This window comes from Anser brachyrhynchus, assembly GCF_964034855.1.
Source record: "Anser brachyrhynchus genome assembly, chromosome: 1".
Lineage (NCBI taxonomy): Eukaryota > Metazoa > Chordata > Aves > Anseriformes > Anatidae > Anser > Anser brachyrhynchus.
In genome coordinates, this window is record NC_137694.1 from 13,472,036 (window position 1) to 13,499,668 (window position 27,633).

Genomic DNA, 27,633 nt, shown 5'->3' on the forward strand with positions numbered 1-27,633 from the left:
AGGAGAAGGAGGAGGAGGAGGAGGAAGAGGAGGAGGAGGCAGCAGAGCCCCGGAAGCGTTACACAGCAGCGCCGGGCCTTCCGCAGGGTGAAAGGAGGAAGGGAAAGGAGGAAATTCGCGATGCCGGACTACCTGGGCGCCGACCAGCGGAAAACGAAGGAGGAGGAGAAGGAGGATAAGCCCATCCGCGGTGAGGGGCCGCCGCCGGCCGGGGGAGAGGCCGCCGGGCCCCCCGCCCGGCTCCCTCAGGGCGCACCGAGGGGCCGGGCCCCGGGGGGGAGCGGCTGAAAGGGGGGAAAAATGGGTTAAAATCGTGGAAAAACGCGTTAGATCTGCGCTGTGCGGCCTGGTTCTGTGAGGAGAGGGTCTTGGAAAGCCTGATTCGCTACTACGTGGCGTAATTGAAAGATCAGCATGAGAAAACATGATATTTATCTTTTTTTCGTGAGTGGAATCCTCCACAGCTCGCTCCCAAATTCACTGTGATCCCATCCCTTCAATAAGTACTTCAGTAAAAGCAGGACAGCAATTCCCTCTGGTGACACTGACACAGCCTGAAAGCCACCAGTTGTTCCTCACAGCGGGTGGATTTCACCTGGTCTGTTCATGTTGTAAATTGTGAAGTAATAACATCTGGAGGAAAAAGCATGCCTATATGGCATCAATGATGGACTTTGAACTGCTCCCCCTCGAGAATGATTTTTGAATTATAGCAGGGTAGCGTTTAGTAGATACCAAAAAGTCAATGGGGTAGTGCAAATAATCGGGGGAGAAATATGGATTGGCACAAAAAATGTCTTCTTGAAATGCTGTGTAAAACATGCTGTGCCCAGGTCTTTCATGCTGTGTGTCTTTGGCTCCCTCTGTCATTAAAAGGCTACAGGGGAATTAGAGGAGAGAGAACAACAAAATGCTAGGGTGCTTAAGGTGAAGACTAGGATTTGGTCTGAAAAGGTAGAGCTTTGGTGAAACAGGAGAGGGAATGGTACAGGTCTGTTAAATTACAAGTGATGTGGAAGTAAGTAGGCACCAACAGTAATCGTTACGTTTTTCTTCGTGGAGGGAGTTCACTGGGACAGTCCTGTGGGACAGGAGTCAGTGTGAAAGCTTAGGCGTTTAAAAGCTGATGGTGCTTGATCCGATGCACGAATTCAGAGGCCCAAGTAAAATGTTTAGATTCCAAGTGTAAGTCAGGTAAAAGGATGCACAATGTGAGTTAAACCAGGGGATTCCTTCCTTCATTTTCTGCCAAAAGTTGCTGAAAGTTCACAGGGGTTCAAAGAGTTGTTAGGAAATGCTCGTGTAAAGAAAATCTTTTAAGGACTTTTACTAACAACGTAAGACCCAGGAGCGGGAGGTCACTAAGTATTTGCTATGATCATAGACCTTCTTGTTGGAGAAGCGATATATATAGGACCAAACTGTTTATCTTGTCTAGTGCGACCATTCTCATGTTTACATTTTATACCATTAAAAATCAGCTTTATGGTGGTTATTGATTCTTGGCTGCTTTATTAGTTCACATGAGTTTTTTGTTATTGAGATGAGCTTAGATATGGCTGTTGTTCTCTGCTCATGCTGCACAACTTGAGAGAGACAGCACTGCTAGATGGTGGTGATTAAAGTGGTTATGCAAAAGTTATTTGGATTTTAATTGATGTATTCTTAAACATGAAGAACCAAAAGGTTAAAAAGGTGAAGTTTTGATTTCTTCTGTTCCTTTTCTGTACAGTCATTGATAACAAGCTACTCTGAGCAAGTCAAGAGTTTAAGTAGTTTACTTATGTGAGCTCTGGATGGTACACTTTATATCTTTTTCAATAAATTAAAACAACTCGATCACTTTTGAGGGATTTGTACATAACAAGAAGGTAAACATACTTAAAAAGGTGTATTTTCATCTTATAGAAGCAGGATTGATGCTGCTGTTTTTGTTTTTAAAACTGGAATCTAAGTCTTTCCTGTCTTGTTTCAGCACTGGATGAAGGAGATATTGCCTTGCTGAAAACCTATGTAAGTAACATAACATTTGCAAGAGTGTTAAAGAAAAAAAAAAAAAAAGAAAGTCCAGTTACGAATTGAATGCACAAGTGGAGGGATATGTATTTAGTGAATAGTCAGCAGATCTGCTTCTCCTATTGCCTTTCTCTCCTGCCAAAATCTTTTCTCCCTTTTCCCTTCTAACAAGAAAGCCCCAGACCCAACTCACAACCCTAAAAATAATCTAGTTATCTTGGAGCTAATGAAGTATTTTTAAATTTTTGCTGTGTGTCTTGTAGCTGATTGTCATGGGGCTCTAATAGCTAGGGTTTAGTAGGGCTTTTTCACCAAGTAGCCAATTTTCCTAAAATAAAGAACTATCTTTAAGACTCCATCCAATTTACTTGTATGCAGTTAGAAAAATCTTGGTGAAGGGTACACAGAACTTATCAGGGACAGTATAATCCTGGGAGGTGTGTTCCATGGACAATGAGGCTTAAAATGCAAACTTCCCCTCACTGCCAGAAAGTGCAGTGGGTCTGTTTAAGGACCCTTCAGAAAAAAGAAACTTTCAGCATAGTGTATGTCTAGAGTTGAATATGTTTGCCAGAAGTCTGAATTTCACTGACACTGACTCTGCAACTGTGGAAGGACTCTGAAATAGGGGTTGAGCACACTGTGGCATCTTTTTTGTTGCCAGATTGATACGAGGGAGATCTTGTAAAGGAAATGCAGATCTGCTGGCGTTAGGTCAGGCAAGATAGTAAAGCATTTTATCACCAGTGAGAATCTGGCTTCTCGTTTGCCACTTGATCTTTCTGCTGTATTCTGTGGGGGATAGAGAGGTCGGATAAGGTAATAAAAGCACTCGTACAAATGATTTTTCATTTGGTGCTATTCAGCTACTGCATGCAGAACTACTTCTGTATATAATCTTTACAAAGTCCTTTTTAAAGCTTAAGAAAAGAGCGGTTAAAAAATAAGGCTGAACAGGTTTAAAAGGAAAAACAAATCCTTGAATCTGACAGATAGGAAAAATTTCTGCTTGCACATTGCTCAGAACTGTGAAACTGCACTCTATTTTTGGTGGGCGGAATTATTATTATTACTGGAACTTAATACAGTCTTTTTTGCTTGTGATCAATAGTTTTTTATTATACCAAGACGGTCTTTTGAACATCTTGATTCTCAGCAGCTATTGGCACTTTTTCCTAGATAAAGAATTATCTGAGTTATAAAATCAACCTGATATTTCTTTTCCAGGGCCAGAGCACGTACTCAAGGCAGATCAAGCAAGTAGAAGATGATATCCAACAACTACTTAAGAAAATCAATGAGCTCACAGGTATCTTTCCTTCTTAACATAATTTGCAGTAGAAGGGACACATATACCGAAATCAGTGTTTTAAGAAGTTGATTTTAAACAACTTCTGTGTTGATTTTATTAATGTTATTTTTCCCTAAAGGATGCATTTCTTTATTTGGTAATGTGGGATTTTTACTTTGTAGGTGGTGGTCTCATTTTTGATTAGGCAGGTCTAATAAAAAAAAAATCCTTGATTTTTGTATTTTTATTTTTTCCAAATATATGATGGAGATGGTATTTTTGTATCCATGTTTCGGAAGATTTACAAGGTCTTCCATCTGTATGAATCCCTTAGCTTCTGATATCTTGCACTAAAGCTTTCCCTCAGTGCAAACACTTGCAGGGTTTCACTCCTTTCCTGAAACTTTTTGAAATATGCTTATGTTATCTCTCTCAAGGTTGCGTGTTTTTATTCATACTGCAAAATTGTATTAGAGAATGGATAGACTGGCGTTCGTGTATTCAGCTGGCACTGTCACAATAGTCCTAGTTTCTTTAGGGAGCTCGTTAAAGAGATTTGCATGTGTTTTTCACTAGAGGTGTATGTGTGTTTATTTCGAGATCTTAAAAAGCTTCCAGCAGACTTATATGTAGGGTTCTCAGTAGGTGAAAGGTTGCTGACATACCAGTTAGCTTCTTCCTCCTCAGCCTGTCTGTGTTTTACCTAGGAATTAAGGAATCTGACACCGGCCTGGCTCCTCCTGCCCTTTGGGATCTGGCTGCAGATAAGCAAACTCTCCAAAGTGAGCAGCCATTACAGGTCGCCAGGTGGGTGCACTCTTTCTTCATTTTTGGAGTGGAGCTGCATAATGTTAAAAATGTGATTTGTTAACTTATGTAGGCTTTTTTTTTAAAAAGAAGGTTCACATTCTGTGCATATTGAGACTACTTCTAACAATCACATCAAACAGCACATGCGTTATGCTTGATGGTGTAATGGTGTATTACATATTTCACACTTGTACTTACTCGTATAATTATTGCATGATGCTATAATGGTAGAATCACAAGTCCAATAGCTCTTTCAATATGTTTGGAGAATACAATCACTCTGTGTCCTGGTACTTACAGAAATAGCAGGGCAGTTAATTGTTTACCCGAGGGCGTTAATTGTATGTTCCGTATTAGGTGTACAAAGATCATCAATGCAGACTCCGAGGATCCCAAGTACATTATCAATGTCAAGCAGTTTGCCAAATTTGTGGTGGATCTCAGTGACCAGGTGGCACCTACTGACATAGAAGAAGGCATGAGAGTTGGGTAAGCAAAATCTTTGTGTTCTTAGAGTTTTACTGAAGACTGAAGCTTTCTCATCTGATCCGTTCGGTTGACATCAACAACCATCACTTCATATTTTCACAGCAGTTGAAATCATAACAACAATGTCTTTCTGCTGGAAGACAATAACTTATCTGCCTGCTCTGCTAGAAATGTTTTTGATCTCATTCTGCTGAAGACAAGTTCAGTGCACTTTAGACTGAAACCTTTCACTGTAGGCCCCGATAGTCCCAGCTTTCAGGGAGCCCGAGCAGTGTGCTTTCTCTTTGACTGTCTCCACAAACACACGCAGAGCAGCTACAGGAAATGTTTGCTGAAGAGGTGAAGCCAGTTATCTGTAGAATCAATATTTTACCAGTTTGCTTTCCAGGAGATTTGGAAGTTTAGTTTTTAAAATATTTTGGAATTAATATTTTTGGAAACCTTAAACTTCTCTGCAGAAGAAATTCCAGTTTCTAGCCCATCTGACTATTAGCTTTGAGGGCTGGGTTATCTTGGTGCCAGAGAACAGAATAGTTTGAAAATACAGCTTCATCTTTACAGAGTTATTTCTACATAGCAGTTTAATTAACTCTTGTTAAAATAAATATTCTTCATTTCTTCTCACCAGGGTGGACAGAAACAAGTATCAAATCCACATCCCTTTGCCTCCAAAGATTGATCCCACAGTCACCATGATGCAAGTGAGAACTGCCTTTACTTCTTATGATTTTGTTCTATCTTGTAATTTTAGTTTCTTTGGATTTTGTTCTGGGCTGTTGAAAGCCTGGAGTTATGCAGCATCAGGCTGTTAACTTCTCATTTACCTTTTTGTTATGCAGGTGGAAGAAAAACCAGATGTCACTTACAGTGATGTCGGTGGTTGTAAAGAGCAGATTGAAAAGCTCAGAGAGGTGGTTGAAACCCCTCTGCTTCATGTAAGTTACCTCCAGATTTAAACTTCTATTATTTTAAAACTATTTTGGTCATCTGTCAGCATTTGAAAAAAAAAAAAAAAGGTAATGTAGCTGAATGTAAATAACTAAATGAAAAGAGGTCAAGTTTTAACAAATGAAATCCAGTCTAGTTTCGTTTGTATTGCTCGTCATTACTGATTTTCTTACTTGGCACATAATCTTTGATGCCCTGTTTCCCACCATTACAGCCTGAAAGATTTGTGAACCTTGGAATTGAGCCTCCCAAAGGAGTGCTTTTGTTTGGGCCACCTGGTACGGGCAAAACACTTTGTGCTCGTGCTGTTGCTAACAGGACTGATGCCTGCTTCATCAGAGTAATTGGATCTGAGTTGGTGCAGAAGTACGTGGGAGAGGTAAGAGCAAATGCTTAATGGAGTGTGGAGTGAATTGCAGAGCTGCGGCTGTGGGGACCGGGCACCCTGGTAGATACAATGGATGGATGAGCTAGCGTGCTGGAGGCAGAAGCGGGTAGAAGAAGTGTCAGGCAATCAGTTATAACACCTGAGCTATACTGTCACTAATGAAATGGATTTTGCAGTGCAGAGTTTAATCTGTGGTTTGGGGGACTCTAGAATGAGGATTTTGGTCCCAACTGTGCTGCTTACTTTTCAGTTGGCCCTGAGGTAAATGACTTCATCTGGACTACTTCTGAATTTAAGAGTAGTAATCTGTCTCTTCTCTCCTTTATAAATTGCTTTAAGATTTATGAATTTCTGGTTATACATATATTTGTACAAATAAAAAGAGTCTTATCATTGGAAACTTAGAATTGTCTGGAGGCATGAAAAGTATGATGGTTTTCCTTTAATGTGCCTTGAATCCATAATAAAACTTTGAGGTGTGTGTGTGTGTGTGTGTGTGTTTTTTTTCCTTTCAGGGAGCTCGAATGGTTCGTGAACTCTTTGAAATGGCCAGAACTAAAAAGGCTTGTCTCATATTCTTTGATGAAATTGATGCCATTGGAGGTATGTTTGTAGTAGATAGCTCTACTCTCATATGAGAACTTTCAGATTTGCTTTTTGTGTTGTAATTCTGTATCCTTGTTGCTGCATTTCAAGAAGCTTGCTTGTAAATACCTAAATACTACCAGCACATACTGTGTCTGGGAAGCTATCAAGAGGTGGTTTACATAGCCTGAACATATTTAGCCCAGATGTGAAGTCATTTCTGCATGTTTGTAACACCCAGGTTATTTAAACTTTAGTAAAAACTTCTCGATTGTATTTGGAAATAGTACTGTTAACTTAAACCACCTTCAGATTCTAGGCTACATACTAAATCTTTATCACTGTCTAAAAATTGTTGTATTTTTTTTTTCCTCCCAAAGGAAGTACTTCAGTCCTTTGAAAGTAGAACAATTTTTACACAGACAAGTGGGGAGGATTTTGGTTGAGAGGATGTAAATAATAATAAAAAAAGAAACAGAAAAAAAAACACCAAAATGCATTTATACATTTCAGCAGTTTGGTCAGTTATTAGGCAAGGATATAGGCCCTTTAATATCAAGGATGAAGATACAACATTTATTATAACTGACAGCACCAATCACTTTTTTTTGAAATGTGTCATTTTCAACTAATCCCCTCACACCTTTTTATGAACTCATCACAAATATTTGTATGTAATTTAGATGTATTTTTCCTGTTGTCTTATATACAGCAGCTTTGATGTCTGCCTGCTCTGAAGGTCCCTCTCTTACTTTGTGTTTTCTCTCCTGTTCTCTCCCTCCAGGTGCTCGTTTCGATGATGGGGCCGGGGGTGACAACGAAGTGCAGCGCACCATGCTGGAGCTGATCAACCAGTTGGATGGTTTTGACCCACGAGGCAACATCAAAGTGCTGATGGCTACGAACAGACCTGATACTCTGGATCCAGCACTGATGAGGCCTGGGAGGTTGGATAGGAAGATAGAGTTTAGCTTGCCTGATCTTGAGGTCAGAATGCTTTCTTTTGCTGTCAAATCTGTTCTAATACCTGAGTGTTTCTTCAGGTAGGGCATTACTGACTGGAATCAGTTTACAAGGGTTAACAAAAGCAGCACTTACATGAAGCGACAGAAATCTGGGAGATTAAAGATGTGCAAAAGAAGGTTTTCCCCCACTGCACAAATTCCAACCCTGGCAGGGAAGCTGTAGCTGTATTTACTGTATATTTCTGACTGAATAGATAGAGAATCCTTTAACTGGTTCTATGATTTAGTTCTTTAGTTGGAATGTGTTTTATTTAGCTCATTTGAGGTACTTCTACCATTAAAGCTCTTTCAGTTACTTTCTTAATTCAGTTTCATGGACAGGTAGTTTTCCGTTGCTTAAGTATTCTAGTCCACAGATAAGAAATAAAACTCTTATTTCCTACCTACCTATCATTTTCCATCTGTCCTTGCTGTAGAAGAGGACAGCTACATGTTGAGAGCAAGTCAAGTCATCACCTTTTTTGCAGCATGAACACTTCTATCCGCTCTTTTTCAGGGGCGAACTCACATATTCAAGATACACGCTCGTTCGATGAGTGTTGAAAGGGACATAAGATTTGAGCTGTTGGCTCGACTGTGTCCTAATAGCACAGGTGAGTTGAAATATTTTAAAAATATTTTCCATATGCTTCCTTTCCACTGGTGGTCAGTGTTGAATTCATGTGTCCCTTTCTTTTAAAGGAGCTGAGATTCGCAGTGTCTGCACAGAGGCAGGCATGTTTGCGATCAGAGCACGTCGAAAAATTGCAACTGAGAAAGACTTCTTAGAAGCAGTGAACAAAGTCATTAAATCCTACGCGAAGTTCAGTGCTACTCCCCGCTACATGACCTATAACTAATACCTTGGAAAGATTTTCATCTTTCTGTAGTTTAACTTCCTGTAAAACCAAAATCCACATGTGGTCATTCGTATCTTGTTCCCGGAAGCAAGAAATAAATGAAATATTGCAAACAACAGGTGGGATTTCCTTATGAATGTGTTCTGCACTTAGTGGAGTATTGCTGCTGTAGAAAAGTCCAACAACACAGCCTAAACCAGCAATGTATTTTTAAGTGGATACCTGAGCAGTGTTAGAAATCTTGAGTTCAGATGCCCAGTCACCATTTACACCCCAAAACTTAAGAGTCTAAGCTGAGGAAGCGCTGAAAGATCCCAAAGTGACTGCAGTGTGTCTGGGTGTGCTCAGAAATGCTTGATGCTAAGCAGCAAGGTGTAGGTGTGTCCCAAGAAAAGGACAAAAGAAAGTGCAAATGTTGAGCTAAGGAGAAAGCACAAATAGCTCAGCTCAGGTGCTTAGTGGTCAGTCACTGCCAAGCGTAGGGAAGAGGTGAAGGGCTCTGTTTGCTCTCCGTGGGTGAACTCTGGTACTACCATAACCACACTACAGGGGGAAAAAAAAGTTTTCTTCATCCCTTTTTCAGAGATTCTTCTGTTTCTTACGCAATAGTAAGTGTTGTGTCAAGAGGAAGGAAGAAGTGAGTGCAATTTCAGAGCAGTAAGGAAATGAAGATTGTTTTCTCTCATTCCTGCTCTAAAAAAAAAACAAACTTCAAGTTTGACATCAGTCTAAATCTACTAGGGAGTACTTTGATGTGTCGTATTACTTATCTAGGATGCTACTACACTCAGGGTCACCCTGATAGGGTCCTGATGCTTCAGTAGCTGGGCAATAGCTTGCAGTCGGTGGCCGCAGATAAGATTAAAAGCTTGATATTTATTTATTTGGCATGTTCTTCCAGAGCTGCACAGCTTGGTCACTGAAAAGCAACATACTTCCATTTCACCTTTTTCAGGCATTGCATTAAGCTATGAAAAGTGAGTTAGAAAAAAAAAGAACTTGAAGAAACACCTGGGAATGTAAAGCTTTTTGGTATAGTTTTATCTTGACAGTGAAAGAAGTTTTATCAGGCTTAATTTCAAGATAATCTTTAATTCTCTTTTTTATTTTTTATTTTGGAAAGAAGTGTGTGTAGTAGGGAAAGAGCCTATGCAGTACATTGTTTTTTTCTTTTTTTTAGGTTTCTGGCCAAAGTCTCAGTATCTTCATAAATAATTTTAGACAGTCTGGTGGTTTTGTGCATATCTGATTTAAAAATTGATCTCGGTGGTTATGTGTTATTTTTGTAAGAGCCTTTTTTTTTTTGTGGAGGTAGGGTGCAGGTATAGTGGCAGGACAGACTTTTTTCATTTTGAGCCAGAGAGGAAAGTGGCTCAGAAAGCAGCAGTGGCTGAGTATGTCTGGAAGTGCAATGCTTGAAATGTACCTTTTATTTAAGAAGGGTGAGTGAAATACATAGGAAGAAACTGGAGCCTGTATCCTGAATTATCATCAGTGCTCTTGCAAAAAAGTAGGGAGAAGGGAATATTGTTCTCAGCGTTAAGTGGATTCTCAACATCATACAGGACCTAGGCTATTCAGTGCTGTTTGCTGTGGTGAGGCTTCGGCAGTGAGCGTCTGAATGTAGGCAAAGGGGAGAGGAAAATGATGTGGGTTTGTTTAACCTAGCACTGACAAGCTTAAGGTGGGATTTAAACGGCTTGCTGTCTAAATAGCAGCCTGTCCCTCAGCAGAAGGGAACTCAGTTTACTTTGCAGTGACAGGCTGGAGAGCACTGGCTCAGCTGGTGGCAGCAAAGCACAGTAAAAACAGTAAAAAGCTACCAAATTTTAATTTACTGGATGACTTACCAGCAATGCTGCTACTAATTAGGAGCGGCTTGCACAGTACCAGCCCCACACAGGCTGATCCCCCACCAGCAGCTCACCAGGAAAAGCAGCCGCTGCTACCAGGAGGGGAAATGCAGCATCAATTGTGTCGTGGTGGCGCCTGGCGCAGACAGCGTCTTATGGTGGCGCCAGGAGGGTGAAGAGCAGCGAACAAACGTGAGTGCAGATGCATCTCCACATGGCTCAGGGCAGCACTTGAGTGCTGCTAAGATGAAGAACGCAAGCAGGGTTTTAACCCTAACATGGGGAACGTTTCCTCAGCTCTAAATGGTGAGTAATGCAGGCCAAAACTGCGTGAAGAAGACACCCTCTACTGTATCCTTTTTTTCTTCCCCTCACCTCATTTTTGAACTAGGTTAGCATACAGGAAATCTCAGAACTCTCTGGACTGACCTTACGATTGTCTTTTCCATCAGCAGGGCAGCCAAAAATCTGGTTGAGAGACCAACCTGTAGTATTATTCTAGCTCGAGCACACACGTTTGCTCATATGGTGTCACACAGCCATGAGGTAAGTGCTTGTCTTGGGAGCAGCATCAGTTAACCACGAGCTACAGCCTGCCCTGGCAGCCAAAAGGGCAAACCATTTTGGGGTGCATTCCACAGCACCGCCAGCCGGTCAAAAGAGGCGAGTCTTCCACTGCATGTAGTTGGCGTGACCTCACCTTGAATCCTGTGTGCACTTCTGGGCTTTATGTTATAAAAAGGACATTAAACTCCTCAAAAGCCTCTAGAGGAGGGCAGCAAAGCTTGTACAAGGGCAGGAAGGCAGGTCCTGTGAGGAGGGGCTGAGGACACCCAGAACAGGAGGCTGAGGGGCGGCCTCACTGCTCTGTGCAGCCTCCTGAGGAGGGGACGTGCAGGGGGAGGTGCCGGTCTCTGCTCCCAGTAACCGATGACAGGATGCAGGGGAATGGCACAGAGCTGCACCAGGGGAGCTTCAGACTGGACGTCAGGAAAAATTTCTTTGCTTTTAGGGTGTTCAAACACTGGAACAGGCTTCCTAGTGAGGTGGTTGATGCCCTAAGTCTGTCAGTGTCCAAGAGGCATTGGGACAATGCCCTCAATAACATGCTTTAACTTTTGGTTAGCCCTGAAGAGGTCAGGCAGTTGGACTGGATGATCTTTGAAGGTACTTCCAACTGAAGTATTCTATTCTAGTTTAGTCAATTCTTCCTAGCCCACCCCTTAGCAACAGGTAATTGCATCCCGGGATGTTGGCTTGTCCCACATACAGTATCTTGCTGAGAAAAAGTGGAGAATTTTGATAAGTCATGATAATCACTTTATTTTAGAAGTTGACAAGATTTTGATGTGAACTGAAGAGACTACATAGTTAAAAACTGAAGCCGCAACAAGCTGAAAGTAGAAAAATATACTGTATGTAGATACAAAGGCTTGTTAAACTAGTTAACATTATAAAATGTACCAAAAAGTTTGGTTTTTTTTAAATAAACACACACACGGTGTTAACATGCATTCAATTCATACTTTGAACTCCAGCTAAGCAGTAACTTCTGATGCAGAAAGCTCCTAGTGGTAGGGGAGTCTGAGGAAAGAAAACACCTTCCCTCACTGCCCCCAGTTCTTGGAAAACTCAGTTTACTTGAAGCAAACCCTAAGCACAACAGTTTGAACCAAAATAGAAGTAGCAGGTTCTGCACTGAGAAGAGAGGAAGTAGTCTGAATTTCCTTATGCACAGGACCTTTGCTTTGAGGGTGCTAAACGAAACGTTACTTGACCCCCCTCCGCTGCCCCTGTGCTACTGAAATAACTTAGAGAGAAACGCTTTCAGGTTCCTACCTTTGATCAGATTCATATTGATTGTTGTTAGGGGAATACAGGCACTGAAGATTTATTTTGCCTGAATTATATTTCCGTATTTTGCGACTCACAGCTGAAGTCAAAGAGTACCATAGTGGCCAGGTTGTAAGGCCAAAAGAAAAAAACAAGCTACCAACTCATTAAAAATACCCAAACACATTTTTGAGTTCTACTGAAATCTACTTCATAAAGCACTTAAAAGCTGAGGCAGAAGCAGCAGTGCTGGTAGAATGACATCTCAGGCAATGGGAAAGTACTTTTTTTTTGGACCACTGAGACTTTCGACCTTGTCTACCTTTTTATTCCAGCTTCAGAAACTGCATATAGGGCATCTGTTCTTAAGGTAATTTTAACAGACCTCATTCCTGCCTTAAGCCAGTTTTGTCCTCAAACCTGAAGCTAAATTAATTTTAACTTAAAACCAGCTGTATTATTTTTTTTAGAAAGTATAACTAGGTTTTGGCAGTGGAAGTACCATATTGATAATGTAATAATTAAACAGTGGGTTTTTAGCATGAAATTCACTTAAGAGTAAAAATATTCAGGCAACGAAAGGATCAGCATAGTTGAGAGAGGTTAGATAATTAAAAAAACAACTGTACCATCAAGATTTAAAAACAGGAGCAGCTAATGCCACCAGTGTGAATTCATTAATCCAGCTGGCAGATCATTACAGTTTTATACAAATCTATTGTATGCAGATGTTGACATCAGGCTTTAAAAGTAATCTACAAAAAAAACCAACTGTAAAGACACTGGTACAGTGCATTGGAATTGCAGAACAGTTTTCTTCTGCAAGATCCCAGCTTGCAGTGAGTTAAAGTGCCCATTTTCTCAACAGGAATAGGAATGTCACCTTGTCTATCAGATTCGGATTGTAGCATACTACAAGGAATTTTCTCATCTTGCATAATTTCATGCTTATGTCATTGGAAGGCTGTACCCTGATTGAAGGAAAAAATTCAAGAGCATGAAGGCTTCCAAATTCCTTGTCCACTCTTCCTACAGAAAACCCCACCCTATACCCGTAGATACAAATAGCCTTAGGCTCTCTTTAAACTGTGCAAATTAAATATTTGAAAAGAGTCTTTATCAGCATAAATCCGACTTCCATTCTGCTAGATGTCAGTCCTCAGAGGTCTGAGGCAGTCTGTGAAGCAGACCTGTCTTTCACTTGGCAAGCAAGGACAGCATCATGAATACTGTGAAAGAGCAGCTCTCTTGTTACAGTGTTGTCAAAAAAATTCAGTCTCGTCAGCTCATTCATAACAGGGCCTACAAAATAAAACAATTATGGAATCAGTACATAAACGAAACTAAAAGATGGAAGACAACAGTATCTCAAGAAAATGACAAGTTGTTCTCTTGTCATTACTTAACACATTTAAAATATCTGGATGAATCACATTATACTTCTACTCCGAAAAAGTAATTATCTTTTCCAGTCATACAGAGGGGCCTGTTCTTGGCTGAAGACGCTACAATTCCAAATATCGGAAACTTGGAACACTGCAGGCTTTTCTTACTACGCTTTTACAACAACTTCAAGGTACAATATTAGGTGCACCATTCACAATTTGCCAGCTGGAAGAGATGGGAGCAGGATCTAGTCCTCAGAAAACTCGTTACATTAGCACTCCACTTACACTGAAGTGAAGGCTCTAATCCATATGGGTTTGCTCTTCCTCAAATTGAATTTTAGTTCAATGTTATGCAAAATAAGCACTGATACTACTGAGGCAACTGGCAGGAGAAAACTCAGGAACAGAGGGCAAGAGATAAAACAGAATCTCTCCCACAGATTCACAAAAAAACTCAACTCACCGCTACAGCTGGCAATACAGACACGGACTGAAACTTCTTTGTATTCTTTTATAATCTGCAATAGAGTTAAGCTGAAGTTAAACACATTATCATTATGCACACTGTGATTCTGGAAGATGTAAGCAAGTTACTGTGAGAGATGCACATTCCCCGTTCCCCAGTATTGAGCTCAAACTTACAGAGCTACAGAATTAAAACTGATTGTGTGAGATACTGGATTGTATCTGAGCTGACATTTACATCCTATGATGACAGGTTCCCTACCAGGTACCTAACTTACATGTTTTCTGTTTTTGTTTTTGATGAAAAAAAAAACAGCCCTACTTACCGATTTTAATGTTTTTGCTCCAACTGAATCCACAAAGTTCACTGGGGTGAAATCCAAAATTAAAGAGTGGATGTTTGTTTTGGGCTCCACAAAGTGTTCGAGCTCATCAAGAGATTTTCCATTTACAGGTAACTCATCGTTTGCTATCTCATGTTTTACACTTCCTTCCACGTCATTACTCTGTGAGAGAAGACAAATAAAGCTAAACGACAGCCAATACTTTTTCAGTGTAGGTCCCCTTCCTCCCCATATACAGCTGTTCTGCCAGCCTTTAAAAGGTGTACAGCTCTAAACCATTACAGGGACTGGCTTTATCTGTATCAAGGCTTAGCCTCCTCCACCCAGCCTTTCTACGGTCACATGCAAGCAGCTTAAAGCTATTATCTTGGGGGTGAATTACTCATTGCTTCCAAATTCAGGCACCTGTTCATATACTTTTGCTCTGCTTCCTTGCCTTAGCCCTGCGCATCCTGCTGAGGTCTATGTATTTAGAGGAAGAGCCAGCGATCAGGCTCCAAACTTAGGCATTTGCTTGGTTTTCCCTGATAACAAGCACCCATCAGCTCCCGCCACGGGGATAAATTTAAACATGCACAAAAGCACAAGCATGTTTCAAACAACTCTGAATGCACCTGCCTCACTTAACCATGCCGGGATCAGCAGTGTGGTTGGCACCTTTTAACTGATAAAAAAAACTTATTACAGGGCCTTGTCTTTTATCTTATTTCTGTATGATTATTCTGAATGTGCAGGGGAGAGTGGCAGAGGTTGGTTCCCTCCACCTTCTGCTGACACCCCTGCTGAGACAATATGACAGTGTGAAAGGCTCTGCTCCCCTAATGTGGTATCTAAACGTAATTAAGGTTCCACACAACTATCCAATCCAGCCACGAGCCTCTGATCCTTACGCTGCTCCTTAGTAGCCTGTCCGCACTGCACAGTGCTTGTTCGCTAAGTTTTCCTACCCGAGTAGCACTCTGTACCTTGTATAAACAAGAATGGTAACACTGAGAAGCACCATGTTAGCTGATAAAGCAGAGGTAAATATTTACCGAAGAATTCACTAGCTTCAACACAGCTTTCTTTTTGAGTTCATTAGCCTTCTTTATTTCCCTGGCGTGCTTCTTCTGGGCTTTTCTCCTTGCTGCTAATATGGCACAAGGGTCCACTCCAGTCTGCCATGAAAAGAAACCATGATCAGACAAGATCCCGCTTGTTAGGATGACATTGCAGTATCAATTAGCACTGAATTCATCACTATCATAAATTTTAAAGAAGCCTGCATTATTCAGTGTCCCTTGGTGGGGGTGAGAACAGTATAAAGTAAGAAGGAATAATCTTCGCAAGCACTGTGTTAACAAGATGAGGAAGAGATGCATCACATTCTTCTCTCGAGATCAGAGGTGCCATATTTCAACAGAATGCTGATTTGAGTGCAGAAAGCAGAGGCGGGAGAAGTGCACTTGGACATAAATTGCTAATACCTCTTGCTTTGTGGAGAAGTACCACCCACCTGTTTTGTACAAGACTCGTCATGGAAGCTACAGAAAAATTTTTCACAAGTTAGTACGAGTGTAATCGCTACCAGGCCAGGCAGTTCTGTCCTTAGCTAGCTCTGCTACTGCCAGTCCCACCCAGTCAAACGTGGGTCAGGCGGGAGGCGAGGCACGCTCTGTATGCTCTTTATTCCCTCCCACCATCTTGTTGCTTGCTAAGATGATCTGCAGTTGGCCAGAGGGTCACCTTCTCGTATCTTCTCATATCATACCAGAGGTCACAGGCTGAGAAACACTGTATTAGGGGCTATGCTAAAGGGTGTGTTTCAAAAGATGTTTTGAATTTTCAAGGAACAGGTAATTAAAGATTTTGCTTCGCTCACCTTTTTCTTCAGTGCACTTGTGTATGACTCACTATTGGCAAAATAAAGTGATGCATTAGCTTGAAATATTTTTATACCAGGACATTCTTTAACCTAAGGAAAAAAAAATGGATGTTCACAGTTAGGTATTGCTTGCCCTAGAAGAAAAGCACCTGTATGGATGATCACAGGACATGGTGTTCCTCATACATGCAGCCCAACAGCCAACCCTGGATGGCTATCAGTACGTATCAAAGATGGTCAGCACTGTTGTGAGCAAAGCCAGTTAGAAGATCAGTGCACCCACCTTTCTAAGTGCCATACTGCACTGAATCAATGCCATGTGACACTTCTTCTGTTTATAATGAAGAAATGTACAGCCATAAGAAGGAATTTAGTATTCAGTTCTCTGATGTTGCTCTCTGCAGATGGTATTAACGTGAGGAAATCATGCAGATCTAGGAAGGCTTCCATTTTTCCTCCCTATCTACAGGCATAACTTCCTTTTCTTTCTTTCTTGTGTCCTCAGCTACCAAAACAAGAGCCTTTAGTTTTAGCCTTCAGGAATCTTTGGTTTTAAACAGACCTTTTCACAGATCTTAATATCACTTCTTTCCTTTACTTTAAATGAAGTGATCTCTGAGCAGCCTGCACTCTGACATTTTACATGAAAACGACCTGACCAGCAGCAGAGATACAGCCTGCCATACGCTACCAGCCCCATCTTCGTACAGGAGTAGGAAATGCAAATTGCATTCAGTATAACAAAAGCTGAGTTTCCTCTTCTTTGTTTACAGCTATAAACATGCCCGCATAAACTTTTGCTTCGTATCATATTCAAAGCAGCACTGTTGGTGAGAGAATGCTTTCAGATTACAGCATGGTCTTTTCACGTAATTTTTTACAGACTGGCTCCTGAGTAAAGGGGTTTGTAACCTTCATAGCAGCATCTCTGAGAACATGACAGAGTGTGCAGGAAATCATAGCTGCTGTTTGCAAATAAATGCAGCATGGTTAGATCCATTATATTCACAAAATATACTGCCATCACCGACTTTTGGTTGAACAAAATTGCATTTATAAGCTGAATGCATGGCAAGCAATTGTGTCACCAATCATGTTTAATTGTCAGGGCACGGGTGGAAGCAGGGAGATGCTGTTCTGAACAGCTTGTGCAATGCTAAAGAACACAACCATTTGGGTCCACATTTCATTTAATACTGCCACACAACTAAAGCAGGTGGTCTTGTAAACATTTGACTACACAGCAGGTTTAGCAGAGGTATTTCTGTAAGTCTTACCACTTTGTACTAGCTAGTACCATGTAACTAGTATAGTATACTAGTACCATGTAACTAGTAACTAGTATAAAGGCTTCTTTTGATCACCTCCTGGTTAAATGTACTCACAGGACCAAAAGCTAGCATGTTGAACAGTATAGCTTTTACTAGTAACATTAAATTTATTTTCTTCTCCCAAGCATAACACAGGTGCATGCCGAACAGACGGCTCTAAATATGCAGCGTGGTGGGGTTAAGCAGCCAATTGCCATCGTTATCTTTGTTCCAATGCATAAAACTGTTCAAGGCAGAATAATACACTCCTACCTCTTCATACTCTTCCACATCACAGTAGATATCTGTGTCAGGAATCTGACCGAGGATTCTGTATTGAGGGCTGGAGAGAAATGGAAACAACTGTTTCAGTATTATCACTTATAAACTGGAGAAGTGAGTGCTTAACACAGGTTGAAATTTATTTTAAATAGTTGTTCTGTTTGCTACAGGTTTATCTAAGCATGGTCAAATGCAGCGGGCAGCCTGGGGAAGGCGCATAGCTGAGGGGCCATCTGGTGACGAGCCAAGTTTGCTTCTGTCAATGCAGAAACAATTTGGAAACTTAGCACTGTGATGTTGTCATTTGCTGAAAAGCATGGACCTGCAAAGTTACAGAGTAAATTTTCTTTGGTGTAAACTGGTGCGACTCCACTGACCATCTTGTAAATACGGCAGCTCACACTGGCACAAACCGTGCTGCAATTTCAAAAAGCCATTCTGCTCCTGGGACAACTGTGCCTGAGAAGCTGAACATCCCCAAATCAGAGGCAGTATGACAGCAAAATACATCACTGCTCTGGTTAAAAGGACCAAGCCATACACAGCTGGCAGAAGAATACTCTTATTTAGGCAGAGTGGAAATTTCACAGTGTGGTTTCATTCCGATGGGGATGGAAACCAACACTTTTGTAGATTTTCTATCTAGATATCCAAAGCCTTGAGCCTAGAAGCCTCATGTAACAGGTGAAATCCTATCCACACATGCAAGAAATCATTCTGCTCTAGATCCGGAAAGCTGCTTCACAGTAGAAGTTTTGATTTGGGAGCAAGAAGTGACTTGAAAAACCTGAAGGGTGGGGATGCTTTTCATGGTGAATTAGATCTTTCTTATAAAACACTTAAACATTTAGCTAGTGATAATCTGACAACTTCTTCTGTACTGAGACAGTGCACACAAAATGTAAACATTTAATGAACCTATCGCATCCAGCAGGCTTCAAGTTCTGAATTCCAGGCATTAAAGACAATGTAAATAAGGTTAGGAAATCTAAAATTATCTCTTTATTATTGAAGTTCTGAGTCTCATGATTTCCAGAAATTTTGTTCTCAGAAAAACAGAATTTGAACCCCTGGATCAGAGCCATGGGTTATGCCCTGCAGGACCTACATTATGAAGCAGTTTCTATGCTGCATGCAGCTGAAGGGGGTGGATAGGTCTACTGCTTATTTGCATTCCTTAAACAAAAACCGCAGAGAAGACCCACAAACACTAATTTTATAAAGAAGAAATCTGACCTTTGTGTTCTGTAAATAACGGTTATCATTGCAAACGTTACTGCAGTAAGCAAACCATAGTCTAGTCCCAGGAAGAGAGAAGCCACAAAAGCTACCACCCAGATGGCCTAAAGGAAAGAAAAGCTCCGAATTAATATGCATCCCTTTCTGTTGAAAGCAAACACAATAGCGTAAGCCAGACTGAAGCCTGTGTATCTCTTCCGTTCAGGACCAGGCTACAATGCAAGTCATCATGATAGCAGACTATAATTGCCTTAACCTTTGAGAAGGGCATAGATGCTCAAGACGCACTAACATAACATCTGACAAATTGTCCCTTATTAATTAACACCCTAAGTCCCGTTTTACAAGGAATGATGTGTTACTCTCAGACTCCCAACACTGTAGGATTAAAAAAAAAAATAATGCAGGGCCTGCAAAAGTAGCTCTCCTTTACTGCCATCTTTTGTTGAGCAGTAGGACTGGCCATGTTGCAAACCCTGGTATTTTGCAGTGTGAACTGTCAGCTGTATGTATAAAATACACACAGAAGGATGGCCATAAGAACTCCAGAACAACTCTCTCTGTTTCTCCGGAGGAGACAAACTGTTGCATGGAAGGGAATCAGGAAAAAGTCAGAGAGCTTGCTATTGTAAAAGGGAGAACTGAATGCTTTAAATGTGCTAAGTTCTGTGTGTCATACCATATAGAAAACTACCAGCTGCCTTTCTGAGCCAGAGGGACAGCTCCTCAGTTTGTACAGAGCAGCTCAGCCAAAATGTGAACATTGCTTCTTGAGATCATCATTTACTTCTGATGATCTCAAGGATCTAGTTATCTGGTTGTCTGGAGTCTTGGAAATGATGATATATATGATGGCAAGTAACTCCTGAAGTTGTTTATCTGCTTCACATGGTCAAAGACCAGCTATGTGTCTGTACGTTGTGATCTCTGTCACGTTTCCAAGTTCCCCCAGAAGTAAATATGGCAGTCTCAACAGCCACTGCTGCAAATTACGGATCTTCTTGCTTGGGGTCAACAACAAACATGCTGCCAGTTAATGCAGAAAACTACTTTGGACAGGTTTTTGGTTTGTCTTCAAAGATGACAAATACCTTCAAGTAGTTTCCTTTGTTAATCTATTTCAAATTCTTCTCATGCATTCTCCACAGCATTCAGTACAGTTCCTATAGCAACACTGCACAAGCTTTGCTTTTAACGCAGCTAAACTACTTCTGACCTGAGTTAAAGGTTGTTGAACAACAAAAAAAACATTCTTGTCTGCAATGGATCACTCTCCTAGGGTACTTACAACTCAATGTCTTATGTTCTTCTGCAAAGCAACACCAAGCTGTAACTCCTCCATAAGTTTCTACCCTGTTTTAGAGGATAGGAAGAAGAGCAGCAGCACATTTAATACAGGAAAATATATGCACTGAGCTGTACATTACTCACCAGTTCGATCTTACTGGTTTTCCAGAAGTGTGCGATATCTCCAAACTGCTTAAACATTCCTTTCAGGTTCACCATTACAATTGCAGCTAGCACTGTCTAGGAATATTACACAAATGCTATTTTCAGAAGCAAAATAAAACAATTGCCAATAAGAACTTCAAAGCATCAAAAACAATTGTTTTCTGTGCTTTGTAAAACTGATACAAGTCTACTGAACAGATGGTCCATTTAAAAAACAACTTTTTGAGAAGTTCAGTGGAGATACACTTTTCCTGCAGCCACAGAAATGGCAAGCCAGAGTCAGCACAGCTTGATTTACTCTCTCCTGACAAGAGAAAGCATATATTCCTGAGCTTCATGCTACTGCAATTAAAGTAGCTAGACTATAATCTCAAATTCAAGTTTCTCTTCAATAACTTCCAACAATTCCTGTGACAGTCATGTAGGTGTAAATCAATATACTCCTATTAAAAAAAATAAATGAAATGCATATCGTCCTATTCAAGACAAGAGAACCAAGTTTATTTTTTAAATCAATATATATCTACACACAAAAACATATTTTTATACAAATAAGTAAAATTACAGTAAAAGCAACTTGTCATGCTGAGCCATCATTCAGCCTCAACCCTTCCCAGCTCATCTGTTATTTTCTTTTATCTTTTTAACCTCTTCCCAGAATTCTTATGCTGTAATCCAAGGGGGATTATTTGAAGATACCAGTTTTGTGTTTTAGACAGAGTCTAGAATGGCCAATATTAAGAAGAACTACCAAAAGAAAAGGAAAAAAAAAGCATGCTGGATCCTTCAAAATATTTATTCATTGCTAGTTTAACTTACAGCAAAAACGTATACAAAATTTAAAGGTTTCTGGGTCAAACCCTAACTGTATTTGCTTATTAATCATCCACCTCACTCTGTTTTAAGCAAAACTAGCTAGCTTCTGTTCACTGACATGCGATGCCGAACAGGCAAAACTACATTACCTGTGGAAGTGGTTCAAAGAGGTATCCAATAGCCACAATTACCAACAGAACCATAATTGAAGAGAGTGCACCTGCAATCTGATCAAAAAAAAAGCAAGAAATTATATCTAAGCACTAAGATGTGCCCCAGAAGGGCAGTATTACTGATCAGCTAACCACTCTTGTACTTTCCGAAGGGCTGGTTAGTCAAGCTTTCGATCCCTCCCACTCAATTTGTCCATTTCCCTTGTCATGCAGCTTTCTATCTTGGCCCAACCTGGATATGAAACAGGAGCAACTTCAGTTATTTCTTTTGGCCCCAGGCCAAGAATAGGGCAGTTTACTGAAGCTCCAGACTTTTTGCTTTGGAGGTCCAAAAAAAAAAGCAAACTTTTGCTCAAAATTTGGGTTTACGTACCTGAGTTTTCCCACCAGTGCTTTCCTGAACAAGACTCCGAGACATTGAACAAGTGACTGAAAAGCTTTGGAAAAATGACCCCACAGAGTTGCATATTCCCAAGGCAATAAGTTCCTGTGTCAAACAACAGAACAAAACACAAGGCCGTTATACCTAGCAACTGTACGAAGGTGGAGGTACCTATACATAATAACTACCACCTCTTATTTACAGTGCTTGCTAGCAACCTTATCATAGCTTACACTTGTGGTTCTCACACCAGGTAATGCACGTTAAATCTTCTGTTAAATGAAGTATCTGATGAAGTGCTGGAGACATTTCTCATCCTTAAATGTTACTGTTACAAGTCAGACTAAAAACTAAAGTGAATGATAGGATTGCTTGTTTTCAATAATTTCTTCAACTCCAGGATAACTTGAATTTTAACACTAAAATTGAAACAAAAATGGTTTCTCATACAAATAATGTTGTCTGCTACAAATAATGTTTTGTTTCATTTAAACAAACACTTGGCATGCATTACATCCTGTGACAAGGAGTTCTACAGTTTAACATCCAGGTGATGTTAAACCATAGCATCTGGAATCTTCTGAATAAAACAGATCTAGATACTTAACTCAGGAAGACACTGTATTTATCAAATGGGAACTCTATGCTTTGCTGTGAAAGATAGTATAAGTAAAATAGCTGCCCATCAGGAGAGTAGCCTAAGTATCAGCCGTCCCAACAATTAATATTCATGCAGACATCCAACTTTAACAGAAGTTTCCCAAAACAAAGTTAGAAGTGAAATTGGTTATTAAAACACAGCCAGAAGAGTTTAAAATCACTCCTGGCATTTAAATGTGTAGGCTGTCAAAAACCTGACCTGATTCCACAATGAAAGAAAACCTCTTTTGTCTATTATCCCCTTCTACTTTAATGCAGAAATGAAGGCAGCACTGAGAATCATCACTAGAAAAATTCAAATACTTTTACCTGATTCCCATCAATGGTGTAACCATGTTTAAGGGCAAAGATCTTGGCCATTGATACAGCCATTGAAAATCCAACTATTGCTATTGCTATCGCATCCACAAATATTGCTGGGATGAGCTGAATCTCAGGAACTGCTGGTGCTCTTAACCTTGGAGAATAAATAAAAGGTTACAAATTACTATAATGAAATGTACACGCTATATGGAAAAGGTATAGGTTGGATAAGAATATCACCCCTACCCTTGAGGAATATTCCCTACAACATCCACTCCATATGATTCAGTCAGATTCATTCCAGCTGAAACTCCTGTGCCAATAATAACCTAAAAAAACATAAACACATCATCATCTAGCAAAACATCCGAAGGACTAATAACAGTTAGCTTATTATAAATACACATAAGGGACTGCATTTATTTGTCAATCAGTTTTCCAAGAGCTAGGGAGTACAGAAGCAGATAAGAAGGAGGAAGTTCCACAATTTTCCCTCCATCACCCTCAACTCACTGGTTTTATTTTTTTTTCTGAAACAGTTAATGTGCATGCTATGATATGAACTGAATCACTCAGATTCCCTTTGCTTGAGCCAGCCCAGCATGCATTGGGAAACAGACACAGAAAAGCATGTACTAAGAAATTCAATGCAAGGACGAGTCAAGGGGGTCCGCACTGCCATATTTTCATGTGTGCAGCATGCACGTTATCTACAAAAATAACCGGTGCAGCAGCAATGAAAGCTGCAGGTGTGAGATTGCTTTGCTATTGTCTTTCTATCAAATAACACTCTAGTACAACATCTCTGTCACCTCTCAACAGCATCCCCCTTCTTTGTTCCTTCTGTCAAGACTGCATTCATGCCTTCAGCTACTCCCTTCCTTGGCTGTGATTTTGTGCAGGTTGTTTGAGAGCTCTGGTTACCTGAGAACTCATTTTTAAATCCAGCCACTTTTAAAGGTGAAAGATTACGTGAGGTGTGGGCTATTACGATAGTCTGATACCTGACTGCAGCATTGATTTTGTTTTGAATGACTACACTGAAATACATGGGTAAAGCTGTTTCAGAAACAGAGAATGGAAGGTCAAGTCCCAAGACCCACTGGTTCCTGCTTTTCTTTCTACCACGGCATTTTAAAAAGCAAGCAAGCCCTACAGAACCTCTGTAACCAGCATCCATAAGCATCTCCTTCAGGAGGGGATTCTGAGCTCTTGTACTCCGTGCCACTCAGAGGCATGTCTTGCAGAGACTCATTCAGGTGCCAAATCCAGGGTAGAGCAGGTTTTACAGCAAATCTCCACCTTCCCATTACCATAGGAGACTGTGGCTGTTTAACTGGGTTTTCAATTCCTCTTCGGGACTTCATGCCTAAAACTTGGGCACGTCAGTGCCTAACCTCACGAGCACTAAAATATTCAAGTGGATCAAGCCTCAAACAAATCATGTTCAACAGGTTACCCTAAAGCCCAATAAGACCTGATAGAAAATGAAATCAGTTCTACAGCTTTAGAATAATTAAATAATTTAGCTAAAGAACTTCACAACCGACTTACCACAATTATCTCCATAGGAATAGGAACTGGGAGCTTTTTCTTATACCGGAGATTGATTTCCTTGCCAATCAACAACAGAACAATGCACGTTAATCCAACAATCAGTGCAGCAACATTGGTCGTTGTTATTTTTGAAAACACAGCAACTAGGCTCTGTAACACAATAGACGTATCATAATTACTCCATGAAGATCGTACTTGTTTTATTAGAAAATGTGCCACAAAAGAAAAAATTATACACTGCTGTTTTTATTCTACATCTATAACCACAGCTAATCACTGCCTCACCAAAACCCCCATTGTTCCAATAAAGCACAGAAGTTCAGAGTATCTCAATGAGGGAGATATACTTGCAATCATTTATAATATCAGTCTTCCTCAAATGGGGTAAAAATTTGAAGAAAAAGCTCTATCATGGGGGAAAAAGTCTAAACTAAACCACATCTCATGCTCAGCATTTTCACACATATTTCATACTGGCAGCTACCTGAAAGCAATAAATACCAACCTTTTCTAATACCTTCAAATATTCGTTGGCAAGTCACATCTATTTAGAGCTGCATAAACCATTCTAAAGCAATAAAGCTGCTGATACAATCATTGAGGTTAGCCTAGTAATATGATGAAATAACAATGACCTTGCAACACTGCTGAACTGGCCATTATTACAAATATCTTTCAGCTGAAAAACATTATTAGAAAGGGCATTAGGAAAGGAAGCTTCCTGGAACACACAAGTTGCTAGAGGGTGATTCCTCTACCCATTACTCCTCCTTCCACTGCATTTTAAGAAATGAAATAAAAGACCTCTGGAGAGGTCTCTGAAAAAAAAAGAATGAAGAAAAATGTCTCTGAAAAAAGACAGATGGAAAATTACAGCAACTATCAGAGTATTACCAAGGTCCTGGCAGTACGTCTTGAAGGTATACTTTCCCTCCTATTTGTTTGGTAATTAGTGTTTCTGTTTTCTGGATTAGTGAACTAACACCATATTAAGAAATACTCATTAGTGCCAAAATACTTTTTTTTTCCAGTAGGAAAAGGCTTAAATAATAGTTCATGACAATGTGGAATTGGCATATTTAGTACAGGTAGCTACTTACATACACAACTGAGAGGGGTCCACTGTATCGGCTAGTCTTGACTCCGAGGAGATACTTTAACTGAGAAGTGAAGACATGAACTGCGGCAGCAGTTGTAAATCCTCGCACTAGAGGCTCTGTTAAATAGATGGCTACAAACCCAAATCGAAGGAGACCTAAACATAACTAATGAAGAAGAGAAATAGTAACAGTGTGAGTCTTACTGTAGCCTGAACATCATTGCTACATAGCAGACAGACTACGGGATACCTCTTCTTACCCCAGTGCCCACCCAGATCAGGCAGACCTGAACCTGGCCCCTTCCAAAGCTACAGGTCAGTAAGCAGCCATCAATGCACCAAACCTTCCACGCCACTGGCAGGTGCCACGTGGAATACATGTAGACGTGTATTTGGATGCATTTAGGGACATATCAGAGAACACCAGGTAGAGTTTTCCTGACAGGACAGAAAAAAATGAAAGGGGAGGTCCTGTTTTTCACTCTCAAGCCATGATGCCCTGACACAGACTTGCCTTCAAGGTATCCCCCCACAAACCACTCCTGCTACGTGGCTGCCAAGAAGCAGCCTGCATTCTGCATAGCACACTGCTAAAGCGTCAGTTGAAAGGGGACCCACTAGGACCCAGTGCCCCTTGCAGCTTCAAGGCTGGCGGCAGCAGCTGAACATGCCCTTAGAGCAAACTGCAAGCACGTACCTGGATAATTCCTGAAAGAAGTGCGAGAGTCACAGCCACCTGCACCCGCTTGAAATCCCTGTCGCTGTAATATTCGGAGGCATACGTAGTGTTCGTTGAGTTATAGCCCACAGAAATCACCTCATCAGGCACTTGTCTAACGGCAACCCCGCCAACCATCATACTGATCACAGCAAAAGTGCCTGGAATCAGAGGGAGAAGAAAACAATTGGTTAGAATCCTGGCACTTTTTAGGAACACTCCTAGGCTTCCTAACAAAGACCTGCATAGATCTGCGGAACTAAATAATAATAGTTTTTTACATAAATATTGTAGTTTTCAGTCACAATGTCTTCTCCAGTAATCAGCACCATTAAAGCTACTTAGACGTTGAACACAGACCTCTAAAGTAAGTAAATACCATCTTTTTTTAATTTCAGTTTCTGTTATGCAAATTAGACTCGTGGCCACACAGAGAGTTGACTACAGAGAGGAAATTATAGTTCAGGAGTTCACAGTGCACATTTCTAGATCTAATCTGAAAAAAATGCTCTTCTTTCTTAAGTAGGATGGATAAATTAACAGCTAAACCCACAAATGTGTCAAGCATTAACAATGCATCTCTTATTCACTTAAATGTGACTTTATGGAAAACAGCCACACTTTCTATTTATCCACCTTTATTTTTTACAGTCTTATTAGACGTGCACACAGAATTTCAGTTCTCTATATAGACATACCTATTGATATGTGCTTGGAGGTCCCAAAAAAAGTATACAGAAAGACAGGATAAAATGAAGAATAAAGGCCGAACACTGGGGGAACAGCTGCCAGCAAAGCGTAGGCTAAACCTAGAAAACAGATACAAATATGTACGTTAGGCAAACAACAGAAAAAAAAAACATTTGAAGTGTAAGTATTTAAGCCTTCTAAAATTGAATGAATCTAATATGAACATTGGTGATACATCACAGATTTGGAAGGTAAGGCTTGCAGGAAATATTCGTAAATATGTATAATAATGTAGGGCAGCGCCCAGAAATCTGAGTGGTTTAATTCAGGAAACCACAAGTCTAAAATCATAGGTGTTGCAGATGTGTGTGGGCGTGTTTGTGTGTGCATGTGCACAGTTGTGCACTCACTGTTTTGCCTTTGTAGCTGGAAGCACTTCATAATGGCCAACAAACACTTTTGATTGCTTTTGTTCTGATCTGTCGAAAAAATAATAAACTAGCCCCCGCTGCCCCAAACCTGAAACACCATAACCAGCAGAACGTTTGGTTTTTCTCCTCCTTTTTAATCAGACATAACCTTCATGGCAACCTATGACTGATTAAACGCTTCCTCTTTCTCCCCTCATCCCTAAAAGTTTGCAGTTCCACAAAACATGCTCTAAAGTGTAAAACAAGCAGGGAAGCATTGCTTGTGCTCTGTAAGGACACTGAGCTTACACAGCCTGGGATTTCTCCCAGTGTATTCAGTAAATTAAGTCCTTTTTGTTGTTTAGACATGTCAATCCCCATGCAATGGAAGTGTGATCCACACC

The 27,633-nt window shown here is 40.5% G+C and overlaps 2 protein-coding genes across 2 annotated transcripts in view; one reads left to right on the top strand and one right to left on the bottom strand.

Annotated features, from left to right (window-relative positions):
• The first annotated feature begins 3 nt into the window (after nucleotides 1-3).
• On the top strand, nucleotides 4-8,509 carry PSMC2 (proteasome 26S subunit, ATPase 2). Its single transcript, XM_080575367.1, has 12 exons — nucleotides 4-190; nucleotides 1,976-2,013; nucleotides 3,244-3,325; nucleotides 4,015-4,114; nucleotides 4,475-4,606; nucleotides 5,235-5,307; nucleotides 5,446-5,541; nucleotides 5,769-5,933; nucleotides 6,458-6,545; nucleotides 7,312-7,514; nucleotides 8,049-8,145; nucleotides 8,234-8,509. The coding sequence occupies exons 1-12, from the start codon at nucleotides 121-123 to the stop codon at nucleotides 8,389-8,391; spliced, it is 1,302 nt and encodes a 433-aa protein (XP_080431493.1). The 5' UTR covers nucleotides 4-120; the 3' UTR covers nucleotides 8,392-8,509.
• Nucleotides 8,510-11,547: 3,038 nt separating this feature from the next.
• Nucleotides 11,548-27,633, bottom strand: part of SLC26A5 (solute carrier family 26 member 5) — a 34,415-nt gene continuing 18,329 nt past the window's right edge. The window contains exons 5-20 of the mRNA XM_080575343.1: nucleotides 26,828-26,938; nucleotides 26,109-26,290; nucleotides 25,413-25,577; nucleotides 24,310-24,462; nucleotides 23,002-23,084; nucleotides 22,762-22,909; nucleotides 21,784-21,897; nucleotides 21,387-21,464; nucleotides 20,401-20,496; nucleotides 18,967-19,073; nucleotides 17,722-17,791; nucleotides 16,136-16,228; nucleotides 15,309-15,431; nucleotides 14,257-14,436; nucleotides 13,929-13,983; nucleotides 11,548-13,379 (exon numbers count right to left, since the gene is read on the bottom strand). Of these exons, the coding sequence (XP_080431469.1) occupies nucleotides 13,237-13,379; nucleotides 13,929-13,983; nucleotides 14,257-14,436; nucleotides 15,309-15,431; nucleotides 16,136-16,228; nucleotides 17,722-17,791; nucleotides 18,967-19,073; nucleotides 20,401-20,496; nucleotides 21,387-21,464; nucleotides 21,784-21,897; nucleotides 22,762-22,909; nucleotides 23,002-23,084; nucleotides 24,310-24,462; nucleotides 25,413-25,577; nucleotides 26,109-26,290; nucleotides 26,828-26,938 (1,901 nt within the window). The 3' untranslated portion in view covers nucleotides 11,548-13,236. The remainder of the gene's footprint in view (nucleotides 13,380-13,928; nucleotides 13,984-14,256; nucleotides 14,437-15,308; nucleotides 15,432-16,135; nucleotides 16,229-17,721; nucleotides 17,792-18,966; nucleotides 19,074-20,400; nucleotides 20,497-21,386; nucleotides 21,465-21,783; nucleotides 21,898-22,761; nucleotides 22,910-23,001; nucleotides 23,085-24,309; nucleotides 24,463-25,412; nucleotides 25,578-26,108; nucleotides 26,291-26,827; nucleotides 26,939-27,633) is intronic.

Coding starts and splice junctions, on each gene's coding strand:
- PSMC2 (XM_080575367.1), top strand. CDS start 121: ATGCCGGACTACCTGGGCGCCGACCAGCGGAAAACGAAGGAGGAGGAG. Junction 3,326..4,014: donor GAAAATCAATGAGCTCACAG/GTATCTTTCCTT, acceptor TGTTTTACCTAG/GAATTAAGGAATCTGACACC. Junction 7,515..8,048: donor TTAGCTTGCCTGATCTTGAG/GTCAGAATGCTT, acceptor GCTCTTTTTCAG/GGGCGAACTCACATATTCAA.